We start from the raw sequence: 13,991 nt of genomic DNA, 5'->3' as shown, positions 1-13,991 counted from the left end.
TAGTAGTTCTCTCTCTCTCTCTCTCTCTCTCTCTCTCTCTCTCTCTCTCTCTCTCTCTCTCTCTCAGCTCTCTCTCAAAAAAAAATAAAAATAGAAAGAGTTTCAGACAGAAAATAATCTCTCTCTCTCTCTCTCTCTCTCTCTCTCTCTCTCTCTCTCTCTCTCTCTCTCTCTCTCTCTCTCATTTCGTCACAGTGCGTTTAAAAAAAAAATTATAAGTTTCCATTCCATCAGACAAAGCAACATCGTTTCACCTGGTAAGACTTCGCAATAGCTGCTGCTTAGCTGTTCTCACGTTTTGGGAAATTCGTGTCTCGTGTGTAGAACATAGGCTATTTGTTAGTTAAATATACATTATATATGTTTTATATACTATGTATATAATATATATAATGTAATCTTTTATTATTCCTTTATTTTTAGTGTATATACATATATTGAAATGTTACATTAGTTTTTTTATTATTTTACAGTGTTCCTTTTGTTATATTTGCTGGGTATACATATGTATGTTTTATTAGATTTTAGGGTACAATGGATTATATGTATATATGTATATATATTATACACATCTCCAGCAATCAGTATTGAAATGCAGAATTGTACGTATACATACATAGGCTACGCATATAAGAGTATAAATCTGAACACTGTATGTATACTCCTATAAGCCTTCGAATACACACACACACACACCTTTGCGGATAATTGTAGACATACACAAACCATGAATGACGCGTGATTGTAGACGCCTCTATTTCGATGATCGTTTGCGAAAACCAGAAATAGGAAGTAAAGAAAACCTTGGTATTTATTAGAATCTCCTTGTGGGTTTTACTGGACGATCACGCTGTTATTTCGTCTAAATCATCCCCGTAGCGGATCCTCTATGATTGGGAATTCTGTTTTTATTATCATCTGTTGTTTTGTGCTTTTAAGTTTGACTTCAAGTTTGATTTCGTCAGCATTGTGAGTTTCTTTTTCATCAAGGTTCGGTGTTATACACTCCCAAGGGTCCACTGTAATAATAATAATAATAATAGTAATAATAGGATGAGTCACTAAAATGGTGAAGAAATCCACTGTGGTGTAAATGTAAATATGTATTACTAGTATATATACAAACTATGTATATAAAAATACATATATTTACACATATTTCTGATATATATTTACTTTGTTGTAGTGCAGATTGTTCTGTATTCAGTGTAAAATCCTGTAGATAGAGTAGCTTACAATGTAGAATTATTATTATAATAATTATAATAATTCAAAATGTATGTAGTGGACTGCACCAAATTATATCACTAGAGAGTTTGAACTTATGAATAAATCAGGTATCGTCTTTGCTGCTCATAACTCCGAGAAAAAAATTTACCCTGGCAACTCACTCTCAAGGTTATCATCATCGCCTGTTTTTATCACCCTGAGAGAGAGAGAGAGAGAGAGAGAGAGAGAGAGAGAGAGAGAGAGAGAGAGAGAGAGAGAGATGAGAGTTACTCACCTGTTTACTGTTGAACGAGTATGATTTCTTCAGCTGTTTACCTCTCTCTCTCGTCTCTTTCTCTCCTCTCTGGTGCAAATCTCTCTCTCTCTCTCTCTCTCTGTTAATTATTTCATTTGTGTATTGATGCCTTTACGTTCCATGTAGTTTTTTTTTTAACATACCTTAAGAATTTTCTCTCTCTCTCTCTCTCTCTCTCTCTCTCTCTCTCTCTCTCTCTCTCTCTCTCTCTCTCTCTCTCTCTGTTAATTAGTTCATTTGTGTATTGATGCCTTTATGTCCCATGTATTTTTTTTATCATACCTTAAGAATTTCTCTCTCTCTCTCTCTCTCTCTCTCTCTCTCTCTCTCTCTCTCTCTCTCTCTCTTTAGTCTCCGTTATTGTTCATTTTATGTCCCATGTACTTTTTTATCATACCCTAAGAATTTCTCTCTCTCTCTCTCTTCTCTCTCTCTCTCTCTCTCTCTCTCCGTTAATCTCTCTCTCTCTCTCTCTCTTGTGTGTGTTCCCAGATATGTCTTTAACATATCTGAGGCTGTTTAGCAAGCCTCTCTCTCTCTCTCTCTCTCTCTCTCTCTCTCTCTCTCTCTCTCTCTCTCTCTCTCTGCCTCGTCTCACATCCGAGTAAACCCGCGATCGATCCCCGAACAGGGGAAGGCAAGAAACGATATGGCTGCGTTCCTTGAAAATCTTTTATGTCATAATTATGTCCTGTTGACCTCATGAATAATGTCCCAGATTGCTAATCGACTGTTGTTGGTCGGACTTTTGGCGACCCTAATTGAAAGTAAAAGGATCTCGTTGAGAGAGAGAGAGAGAGAGGGAGAGAGAGAGAGATTTTGATCGTAAGATATTAAGATTATTGATTAGATATGTTCTCACGCGACCTTTTTTTTTCCAATGTGAACGATTCCTAAGGTATCTATTGATAATTTGGATTTTTTGAAGTTGGACTGATAATTGAATTAATCCGGTTATTGGTTTTCAGCAGAGAGAGAGAGAGAGAGAGAGAGAGAGAGAGAGAGAGAGAGAGAGAGAGAGAGAGAGAGAAGAGTGTGTGTGTGTGTGTGTGTTAGTTGGAACAGCCTAAAGTATGTTTGAAGAGAACCGTTGGATGATGAACTCCATAAATACATAAAAGAATTGAGAGAGAGAGAGAGAGAGAGTTAGTTGGAACAGCCTAAAGTATGTTTGAAGAGAACCATCGGATGATGAACTCCATAAATATACAAATGAATTGAGAGAGAATACAAATGAATTGAGAGAGAGAGAGAGAGAGAGAGAGAGAGAGAGAGAGAGAGAGAGAGAGGCAAGAGAGAAGGCAGGCAGGAGAGCAGCAGTTGGAAACAGAGCGTATGATGTAAATTGAGGTGGCAGGCGGGGGTGGGAGAGAGAGAGAGAGAGAGAGAGTTGAGTGAGAGAGAGAGAGAGAGAGAGAAGGTGAATTGATAATTAGTGAAAGTTGGAAAAGGCGATTACCAAATTGCGGGCCAGGAACCGCAAGGCGGGGGAAATGGATTGGAAGTCGGTATTTAAAACCTCCCACGGGCTAGGGGCTATATTTCAAGAGGCGTCTAGGGCCCGTAGCGACAGAGTTGCAGTGATGAGTTGCAGTATAAAACCCAAGAGGTTTGAAGGATGCAGAAAGTAGGCAGGCTACGGGTTTCACTGAATCATAAGACGTTGAATTATAAAGACTTTGAAAAAATAACGTTAGTGGGTAGGCTATGAGTTCCACTGAATTGTAAGACATTGAAAAAATGTCTTAAGTAGGTAGGCTACGAGTTCCAGTGATTTATAAGACATTGAATTTGTAATGACCTTGAAAAAATTCCGTAAGTAGGTAGGCTATGAGTCCACTGATTTATGGGACACTGAACTGTAAAGACTGAAAAATTCCACAAGTAGGCAGGCTACGAGTTCCACTGAATTATAAAACATCGAATTATAATGACTTAGAAAAAATTCCATAAGTAGGCAGGCTACGAGTTCCACTGAATTATAAAACATTGAAAAAATGCCTTAAGTAGGTAGGCTACGAGTTCCACTGAATTATAAAACATTGAATTATAAAGACATTGAAAAAATTCCGTAAGTAGGCAGGCTACGAGTTCCACTGAATTATAGGGCATTGAAAAAATTCCATAAGTAGGCAGGCTACGCACGCATTCCACTGAATTATAGGGCATTGAAAAATTCCATAAGTAGGCAGGCTACGAGTTCCACTGAATTATGAGACACTGAAAAAATGCCTTAAGCAGGTAGGCTACGAGTTCCACTGAATTTAAAAGACATGCAGAACAATGATATAAGTAAGTAGGTTCTGTTGAATTAAGTAGGTTCCATTGAATTATACCACGCTGAATTATAAGACGCTGAACATAAGACATTCCAGTAGGCAGGCTATGAGTTCCACTGAATTATGAAATTATAAGACATTGAAAAATAATGCTGCTGAATTGGCAACAAGCTGAAAACATACATTTAGTAGGTAGGCTACAAGTTCCACTGAAATATAAGACATTGAATTATAAAGACTGAAAAAATTCCATAAGTAGGCAAGCAATGAGTTCCACCGAATTATAAGACTTTGAAAACATGCCTTTAGTGGGTAGGCTACGAGTTCCACTAAATGATAAGACATTCAATTGTAGAGATATTGAAAAAATTCCTTAAGTAGGTAGGGTACGAGTTCCACTGAATTATAAGACACTGAAAAAATGCCTTAAGCAGGTAGGCCACGAATTCCACTGAATTATAAGACTCGGAAGAAATTCCGTGAGTAGGTAGGCTACGAGTTCCACTGAATTTATAAGACGTGGGAAAAATTCTGTAAGTAGGTAGGCTACGAGTTCCATTGAATTTTATAAGATACTAAAATAATGCCTTAAGTAGGCGGGCTGGCTACAAGTCCCACTGAATTATATAGGTTATTAGCAATTATGTTTGTAGTTATCGATAAATAGATCATTTCCCTTTATGAAATGTGGGCTGGGTCGTCTTTACTCTTGCAAATTGTGGAAGGAAAATTATATATTCCTGAGACTGGGGCATATTGACAATGACTTGTTAAAAAACGAAATTATAGATCAGTTATGATAGATGATTATAATTTCAAATTAATTGTACTGTACAAGAAGGAGAGAGTTGCAACAGGGAGTTGCTGTGTTAGTGTTAATTGGTGTATCTAATTATCTTAGTGGAGCAATGGTGGATTATTATTATTATTATTATTATTATTATTATTATTATTATTATTATTATTATTATTATTCTGCCAACCTATGGATGACTGTTGATCCACAATCCATGGAAACTTCAGTACTACTTACAGCACATATTCAGCTTCAGACACTGAGTATTATTATTATTATTATTATTATTATTATTATTATTATTATTATTATTATTATGGACTGATATAGTATTTAATCAATAGATTTGACAGCTGTCACGTCTTATATCACACCCCCCCCCAATCCCCGCCTTCCAGTGATTGGACCAGAAAGCACCAGCAAGTGGTGTTCTATTCCCTGCACCTAGAAATTTCTCGCTTTGGTGAACCCGAGTGATCTTTTTGGGCGGGGTCTCTCTCTCTCTCTCTCTCTCTCTCTCTCTCTCTCTCTCTCTCTCTCTCCAGTTGAGCTCTTTCTTTCGAGTAAGGGGGGGAGGTCCTGGTTTTAGGGAAGGGGGTTGAAAGGGGATATTAAAATTGTAGGTAGGTGGGGTGGGTGGGAGAAGCGAGCAGGAGAAGAGGGGAAAGTTTTGTGTTGAAGGTTGTTGAATTATATATTTAAGAGGGTGGGTGGGTGGGGTTTTTGTTGGGGGTGGAGGGTGAATTAGAATTAGTGGTTTCTTTTGTGGGTGGGGAGGGATTGAGGAGAGAGATTTGGGGGGCGGGGGGAAAGGGGTTGGTGCTACCTCAGGGTTGGCACTTGGGCCTCTCGAGAAGTTTCCTTCCTCCCTGTTGCAGTGACTATCAGACGTCGGTGCCTAAGAGTCCCGTGTTTTTATTTGTGCGTTTCCGCTGTGTTTTATCATTATTTATTTATTTTTGCTTATTGCTGGAGTGTTTCCGTCATCGTGGTCGTGTTTTTTTTTTTGGGGGGGTGACAGTTTTTGTTTGTGTACCCCTTTTTTTTGTGTTATTTATTTTCAGTTTATTTATTGCTGGAGTGTCATCATTGTGGTCGTGTTATTTCGTGATTTTTTTTTTATTTGCTGATAGTTTTTCATTTATTTGTTTCTATTATTTTCATGTGTTTGCCTCATTTACGTGATGTTTTAACTGTCTAGGAATTTAGTTTGCTTTTGTTTTGAATGAATTTAAAGGATATTGTGAGTACAATTTCTCCTTGTGTGGATATCTCTTAGTTTTTGAGTGAATTTACAGGATATTGTGAGTACAATTTCTCCTTGTGTGCCCGTGTGTGTAAACATTGCAGTTTCCCAGTATTTTGGTATATGATTTTGCCAACCCCATGCCTCTCTCCACACATCCCGCAACCTACCACAGTCGACTAGATATCAGGTATTGCTCTGTAACGAAGGTCGAAAGAGAGACAGTGGATATTTCAGGAAATGGTGTTTACCTAAGTCCTGTTCCAAGACGAATCGTAAGACTTTCTCTGGTCAAGTGAGGTCAGTGTTCTTAATGAACTCCCAGTGCAGGAAAATTTCCCAGTTTCAGCCTCTTCCTAGCCTACACAGAACCCTGTACAGGGGCAGTGCCACCAGTGCACCTCATGCAGTGCACTGTAGGCAATACTTAAGGTTCTTTGCAGCTACAACCCCTTTCATCCCCTCTACTGTACCTCCTCTGTTTTAAAATCCTCTTTCTTCCATCTTACTTTCCTCAGTCCTCTCCTAACAGTAGATTCATAGTGCAGCTGAAAAAGTTTTTCTCCTTTTACACCTTTCAAACCTTTTCACTGTCAGTTTCCGTTTCAGCGCTGAGTGACCTTAAAGGTCCCAGCGCTTGGTCTATAGCCTGAATCCTATATTCCTTCCTTCCTTACATTTTTCATCACCTTATTTTCCTCCATTCTTTCCACATGACCAAACCACGTCAGAACACTGTTTCATCCTTTCACCTAAGCTAATCTCATTACCATTTCTCTTGCTTATATCCCCATTTTTTTTGGTCTTATATCTTCTTGTGCCACATATACAAAGCAAACATTTCTTCCCAGCATCTTCAGCTTTTATTTATCATTTTCACTCAGCATCTCAACTTTATATCCCTAAAGGAGAGTTGGCTCAACAGCACCACCATACATTCCCGCCAAGACTTTCACAAATAGCCTAATCCCTGTTTCTTCCCAGTTTTTATAAACGCCTTGAAACATGTTTATTTCATTTTCTCTCAGCATCCCCACTGTATATCCATAAAGGAGAGTTGGCTCAACAGTATTACCATACATTCCTGCCTTACTTCCCTTAGATAATCCATGTTTCTTCCCAGTTTTTGTACAAACTGGTCCTTTCCTTCTCATATTGTGTACCTGATGCCCTCTCTCAGAATTGTTTTAAGTCTAGCACCAGTTAGAAGAACTTCAATTTCTTCCTGAACTCTGACTTTTTGAGTGAAGAACTGCTTTTTCTAACCCCCTTCCCCCCCCCACAAATCTTTCTTGCTCCCAGCCTCTCTGCCCTTTATAGGGAAGGAGGGAAACTTGACATTTTTGTAGTTTAAAATAAATAATAATCAGTAAAATGAATTCGTTTATCTGAATGATCGAAATGATTTTACTGGAGCACTTTTTTGTCAATGTGCGATCCCAAATACCGACTCGGAAGGTGAAAGTGGCGTGACAGGGCACCTTCTACGAGATATTGTCTGCTGTTTGCTTGCGCGTGCATGCATGCGTGCGTGCGCGCTTGAGCGCTAGTGGGTGGGAGACGCCAAGCAAGCAAGCAGGCAATCCTTATCGTATTCATCGTCCCCGATAACAGATGAATAATTCCCGAGACTCGGGCGAAATGCTATTTGCCAACGTAACCAAGAATATCGACTTGTGGTGCCACTGTAGTGAGTGGTGGACGATTTTAGGGGTGTGTCTCTGGATTTGGGAGCCGTGGGCGGGTGGGTGGGTGGGCTACCTAGTGAGTAATGGCGGACTTTAGGGGGGTGGGTGTGGGCCAATAACAAAAGGTCTTCTCTTCGCGCCGAGCGAATTATTGATAGATTCCTCGGGAGTAGAAATGTAGAACAAGCGTCTCTGGGTCGTCGTCTCCAGTGTCCGTTCGTGTCTCGCCCCGCGATGGCCACCAACGCTGCGGCAGAGGACAACACCCTCCTCCCGGGCGAGGTCATGGACGACGTGCACGAGTGGCAGTACGATTGGTACGTGGCCTGGAACACGGTTGGCACTCTGAGGAATGCAGGTGGCACTCTTTGGAAGAGTGTTGGTGGTGTTAGTTGTAGTCATGACAGTGTCGTGCGTGGCTGAGAAGAGTGTGTCAGTGTGTTTTGCTTGATATTCTTTGTTTTTGTTTTTTGGGGGCGTTCAGTTTATATATACGAATCAGTGTCCCACCTCCGTGCGTTCGTTGAAGGCCACTTATAGGACGAATTCGTTGATAGGTCTTGTAGACAAACCGCCTGGACGTTTTTGTGTTTGATATAAAATCATTCCGGCTGGAAATGTAGAAAGTGGAGTCAGTTGACATGCTATTACCAGGACGACTCCGAGTGTTAACTCGCATAAGTACTCGCGAATTCATCCGTGTTTTAATTTTGCATGGCAGTGAATGTCCGTGAATTTGAATAAGTGATTGGATTCAGTTTTTAAGAGGGTATTCGTCTGAATTTTAAGGGGGCCCCCATTTCTGCCCTAAAATGGAAAATTGCAGTATCTGCAAAATTTTCGAAGTTGAGATATGCCACCTATTGGGCTCGTGAAACACTAATACACAAGTTACTGCAGTTTCAGAATGATTCTTCAGTGCTTTATTTAGGGGCTCCCATTTGCAGTATCTGCGAAATTAGTAGTAAGGCAAGGGAAAACTGCATAATCTACCATTTTTCTCAGTTTTGTATTTCTGCATATACTACAGTCTTCCATTTTGAGGGCAGGTTTCCCAAGAGAGGTGTGCCGTCACAGACAATTGACCTCTTACAAAAAAGTAAAAAGATAAAGCAAATGATTAAATCATGAGAAGCGTTTCAAGTTTTGAACTTTCGACAACTGACATCAGTGTCCAAAATCCCACGTCACTTATTGTGATTTTCAGTCTTATTGGAACTTTCGTATTTCACCAGAACATCTGTTCTGAAGCTACTCATTAGTTGTCTGTAAAAGAAAGCTATTGTACCGGTTTTGTCTGTCCGTCCGCGCTTTTTCTGGCCGCCCCCAGATCTTAAAAACTACTGAGGCTAGAGGGCTGCAAATTGGTATGTTGATCATCCACCCTCCAGTCATCAAACATACCAAATTCCAGCTTTCTAGCCACAGTAGTTTTTATTTCATTCAAGGTTCAAGTTAGCCATGATCGTGCGTCTGGCACCGCTATAGGTGCCAACAACGCAGGCCACCACCGGGCTGTTGCTGAGAGTTTCATGGGCGATGGCTGAGAGTTACATACAGTATTATACGCTGTACAGAAAACTCGATTACGCCGAAGAAACTTTGGCGCATTTTTTACTTGCTTTTAGTTCTTGAGTTCTATTGAGTTCAACACAATAGATTTTAATTCTTACGGCGAAGTAGTCAATTTGGCAATACTTTATCTTCGTAGCACTAAAATGGACATCAAACAAATTTATTCCATTAGCGAACTCTCGCCTGGAATGATGATAAGTTTGACATTTAAGTTAATAACTTGGTTTAGTCGATTCCAGTCTTCCTGGAATTGTTGATATCGTCGATAAGTGGAAATCATTTTTCTTGCGAGCTGAACATTTTGTACGTAGGTGTATTTGCAGCTTCAAAAGAGAATTTTGTATGAAGACGCAATTTAATTCAAAAAGTTTGAGTTCTCTCTCTCTCTCTCTCTCTCTCTCTCTCTCTCTCTCTCTCTCTCTCTCTCTCTCTCTCTCTCTCTTTCTTTGTGTATGTAAATGCGGGTTTAAGAGTAGAAATCTATATATGAAGATGGATTTTGAATCAAGCTGGTCTCATCTCTCTCTCTCTCTCTCTCTCTTAATCTCTCTCTCTCTCTCTCTCTCTCTCTCTCTCTCACATCCCATCTTAATCCATGTAGGCTATATTCTCTCTCTCTCTCTCTCTCTCTCTCTCTCTCTCTCTCTCTCATCTATATAATCACAGGTATGCATATCTCTCTCTCTCTCTCTATCTCTCAACTCTCTCTTCATGAAAATTTGGACTGTGTGTTTAATGTATTACACGTTTGAATACACACCTCTATCCATGTGAGCGGTATTCTCTCTCTCTCTCTCTCTCTCTCTCTCTCTCTCTCTCTCTCTCTCTCTCTCTCTCTCTCTCTCTCTGTAGCTTTCTACATGATAGTAATAGATAATGATGATGAAAGAAGCTGGTAATGGTCCCTAAGACGAAAGTTAGCGGTGTATAAAAGAACCACTTTCTAGTCTAAAAAGTTTATATTTGCACAGCACCGTCTCTCTCTCTCTCTCTCTCTCTCTCTCTCTCTCTCTCTCTCTCTCTCTCTCTCTCTCTCTCTCTCTCTCTCTCTCTTCCTTTGGTCAAGCAATTAAGTATTCCTCTGGTGGACCAGCCTCCCTCCTAATGAGGATTTCGTGCGGTTGGAACTTCTTCAGAAGTTCAAGCGAAGATACAATGCATTGATACCCTAACACTATTCTTCTTGCATTCTGATATATTTTTATCTATTACATTTATTTTTCTTTCTTTTTTAATAAGTGGTATCTCTGCTTACTGTATTTCAACTTACTTCCTCTTAATTCTTCCTAATGAACGCCAATAACATTCTCTGGAAGTTTCTTGAGTTTCAAGTCAATGGCCCCTGTGGTGGGCTTGTTCCACATGAATAGGTTTCATCTACTGGATAATAATAATAATAATAATAATAATAATAATAATAATAATAGAATGATAATAATAATAATAGAATGAGTAAGAAGTGCTTATCTCAGTTCTTCCACTGAAAAAAGTTCGTCCACTGGGTTTGTAATATATTCGGCATGTAGTGCTCTGATAATTAACATATAGCTGATACGTTTCTTGATTGAGAATCCGAAGAGAGAGAGAGAGAGAGAGAGAGAGAGAGAGAGAGAGAGAGAGAGAGAGAGAGAGAGAGAGAGAACAGTCTCACCAACACGGAACAGGCCAATAGAACAAGGAAATATCAACTGTATTTCCCCTCCCTCCTCCCCGAAAAAAAAAAAAAAATAGGAATTAACACCTGACCACAGACTTAAGAATCTGGCCCAGGTAAACCAACCAGTGGACAACCGCATTTTAAATTGAGTATCCCAGTACACTACTGTACCGTCCGCGCTTCGTAAAAGTCACTCCACTAGCGTATAACTGTTGCGTCCTTACGGACAAAGACGAGACGAAAGATGCAGTTTAATGATACAGGATTTTTGTATTGAATCAACTGTATTTCTTTTAAATGTCATTGTTTTTTTTTTGTTTTTTTTTTGGTGGCTTTCAGTTGAGGGGAAGTGTGTCAGAATAAGATAATTAACACAAGGTAATTGTCGCAGAATGTTCCTTTGGTTGTCAATAAAACTGAATATATATATATATATATATATATATATATATATATATATATATATATATATATATATATATATATATATATATATATATATATATATATATATATATATATATATATATATATATACATATATATATATATATATATATATATATATATATATACATATATATATATATATATATATATATATATATATATATATATATATATATATAATAATGTCTTCTTCTGCACGCATGAATAATATTCGCGTTTATGCAGAGTATTATCAATTTCCTTTGATTTCACTTCAAATGTGGGACAGTCCCAATGATAGCCAAGGCTAATACCACTACTGCAATATTCATAAACAGTGAAGTTACTACATGTGAACGGATTATGTAGGTCATTCTTTGCTGTAGCTTTCCTTGAGTCGCTAATTCTGGATTCTATCGATTTGAGAGCCAAAAGCTGAATAGAGAGAGAGAGAGAGAGAGAGAGAGAGAGAGAGAGAGAGAGAGAGAGAGAGATTTATGATAGGTGAATGTTTTCAATAAATGAAAGGATTTTTGCAAAAAGGATTACAAATCGATACGGATTTTAGATTGTGATAATTGTGTTAAAAAAAAAAGCTATTTATTTTGATTTAGAGAGAGAGAGAGAGAGAGAGAGAGAGAGAGAGAGAGAGAGAGAGAGAGAGAGAGAGATTTATGATAGGGAAATGTTATCAATAAATAAAAGGCTTTCTGCAAAAAGGGTCAAAAATCGATACGGACTTCAGACTGTGAGAAATGTGTAGAAGAAATATTGTATTTATTTTGATTTAGTAAAGAGAGAGAGAAAAAAATTCATGATAAGGTGAATGTTGTCAATAAATAAAAGTATTTTTGCAAGAAGGATTACAAATCGATACGGATTTTAGGCTGTGAGAATTGTGTAGAAAAAAAATTGTATTTATTTTGATTTAGTGAGAGAGAGAGAGAGAGAGAGAGAGAGAGAGAGAGAGAGAGAGAGAGAGAGAGAGAGAGAGAATGAATGTAGAAATATTTCAAAAGGGGAAATCGCATCCAGCAGTTTTAGAGGTCGACTTTCAAGGATGGATCTTACCAAGGTCTTCTTAATTGTTCTCACAAGGTGTTCATTACGAAATGGGTGTCTTACCTTCCTTTCCCCACCTGCCCCTCCCCCACCCCGTGGAAAAAGGTAAGAGGTAGAAGGCTATGGATGAGTCATACATACATATATACATGTGTACTTATTGCATATATATATATATATATATATATATATATATATATATATATATATATATATATATATATATATATATATATATATTGAGTATTAAATGGTGCCTTATATATCAAAAAGGTTGATGTGCTGCTGGTGTGGCTTTTGTGTAGGTGTAAGCTGTAAGAAGTTCTGCAGGTTTTGATTAAGGGAGTTCATATTTGATTTAATGGTTGGGGGAAATGCTATTATTATTATTATTATTATTATTATTATTATTATTGTTATTATTATTATTATTATTATTATTATTATTATACATTCGAACTTGATGCAAACATTCGTTGGCAAACTTTGCAATCTTCGTGAACTTGAGAACATCAGTGAGGCTGAATCACTCTGGCAAACTGGTGCAATTTGTAAGCGAACCTCGCGAACCTTTGGATGTAAATGAGATGGATGTTCGGTGACTTGACTAATTTTACCGGATCCTCAGCAAACTTTTCACTGGTCATCCAGCGAGTAATAACATTCGCCTGTAAACAAGAGCAAGTTTCCCTTCGCTTTCCACTGACGTAAAGTTGCCCCACACTTCAGTAAGTGCAAAAAAAAAAAAAGTGCTCTTAGATGTGGAGGTAGTGCACTTTCAGATCGTGTGAGTGAGGATTGTGGCCCTGCCAAAGTGAAGGAGTCAGCATTTTTTGTGTGTGAAGTGAATTTCGTAGTGTGAAAGTTGTTTAGCAAAGTGCTGTGTAGGGTATAAGTGTTTTGTGTCTTTGTGCACGTTGTACAGTAAACCCCCCTTATTCGCGGGGGATGCATAACCCCCCCTGCAAATAGCTAAAATCCGCGAATACTTAAAACCCCTCCAAAAACACTTGGAACTGCCTATTTTGATAGTTTAAACAAAAAAACCTCAAAAAATGCTTATACCTGAGTATTTTAAGCTTTATCACATAAAGTGCGTTTAGTCATGAAAATGATATGAAAATACAGTAATTAGTGAATATTTCTCAGTGAAAAATACTGCAAATGGGCGAATTTTCCGCGATTAATGGGTAGACACATTCCACAGAGAAATCCACGAATACATGAGTCTGCGAATAGGGGGGGTTTACTTATGGTATATTCACCTGTATGATTTCAGCTCACCTTGTGAAATATAAACTGGCCATTCCATAAATAAAAAAAAAAAAAAAGTGCTGTTCGCTGTGAGTAACGTTTTTGCCCCGCATTCTTGAAGGGCGTCCCTGAAGAAGAGAATAGAAAAGAGACAAAATAAAGGCGGACAGCGGGAATCTCCGGTCTTGAAGGACCTTACGACCCTTCCCTCGTCAACCGCTCTGAGCGAGCTGTTGGTGTGTGGCCGCTTGTGCGTTGCCATTCAGGACATGCGCGCTTGGCTGGCGTCCCTGTGCAGTATGGGTAACGTGCCTTGCAAGACTCTCAAGACGATGGCCTTGGGCAGGGTTGATCCTGTGTAAGTAGTTTGTTTGAGGAGTTTGACTACGTTAGGTACTCTGGGCACTCCACTCCAAGTGGGTTGACGTGAATTGGCAAGCGGTCAGTTTGGGATTCCCATTATGCTCCTATGCAGGTTGA

General features: G+C 38.7%; 1 protein-coding gene across 4 annotated transcripts in view; it reads left to right on the top strand.

The window, feature by feature from the left end:
* Pgd (phosphogluconate dehydrogenase) overlaps positions 1 to 13,991 on the top strand; it is a 45,548-nt gene that overhangs the window by 10,825 nt on the left and 20,732 nt on the right. Inside the window, exons 1-2 of one of the 4 annotated variants that reach the window (XM_067131416.1) lie at positions 5,477 to 5,521; positions 13,537 to 13,869. The exons of 1 other annotated variant lie outside the window; for it this stretch is intronic. In XM_067131416.1, coding sequence (XP_066987517.1) covers positions 13,781 to 13,869 — 89 coding nt within the window. In that variant the 5' untranslated portion in view covers positions 5,477 to 5,521; positions 13,537 to 13,780. Of the gene's footprint in view, positions 1 to 5,476; positions 5,522 to 7,747; positions 7,852 to 13,536; positions 13,870 to 13,991 lie in introns of those variants that run through there. 2 more of the 4 variants (XM_067131414.1, XM_067131415.1) reach the window with 2 other exon arrangements.

This window comes from Macrobrachium rosenbergii, chromosome 30 (assembly GCF_040412425.1).
Source record: "Macrobrachium rosenbergii isolate ZJJX-2024 chromosome 30, ASM4041242v1, whole genome shotgun sequence".
Lineage (NCBI taxonomy): Eukaryota > Metazoa > Arthropoda > Malacostraca > Decapoda > Palaemonidae > Macrobrachium > Macrobrachium rosenbergii.
The sequence above is the reverse complement of the archived record's forward strand: the minus strand, read 5'-3'. Positions and strand labels throughout refer to the sequence as shown.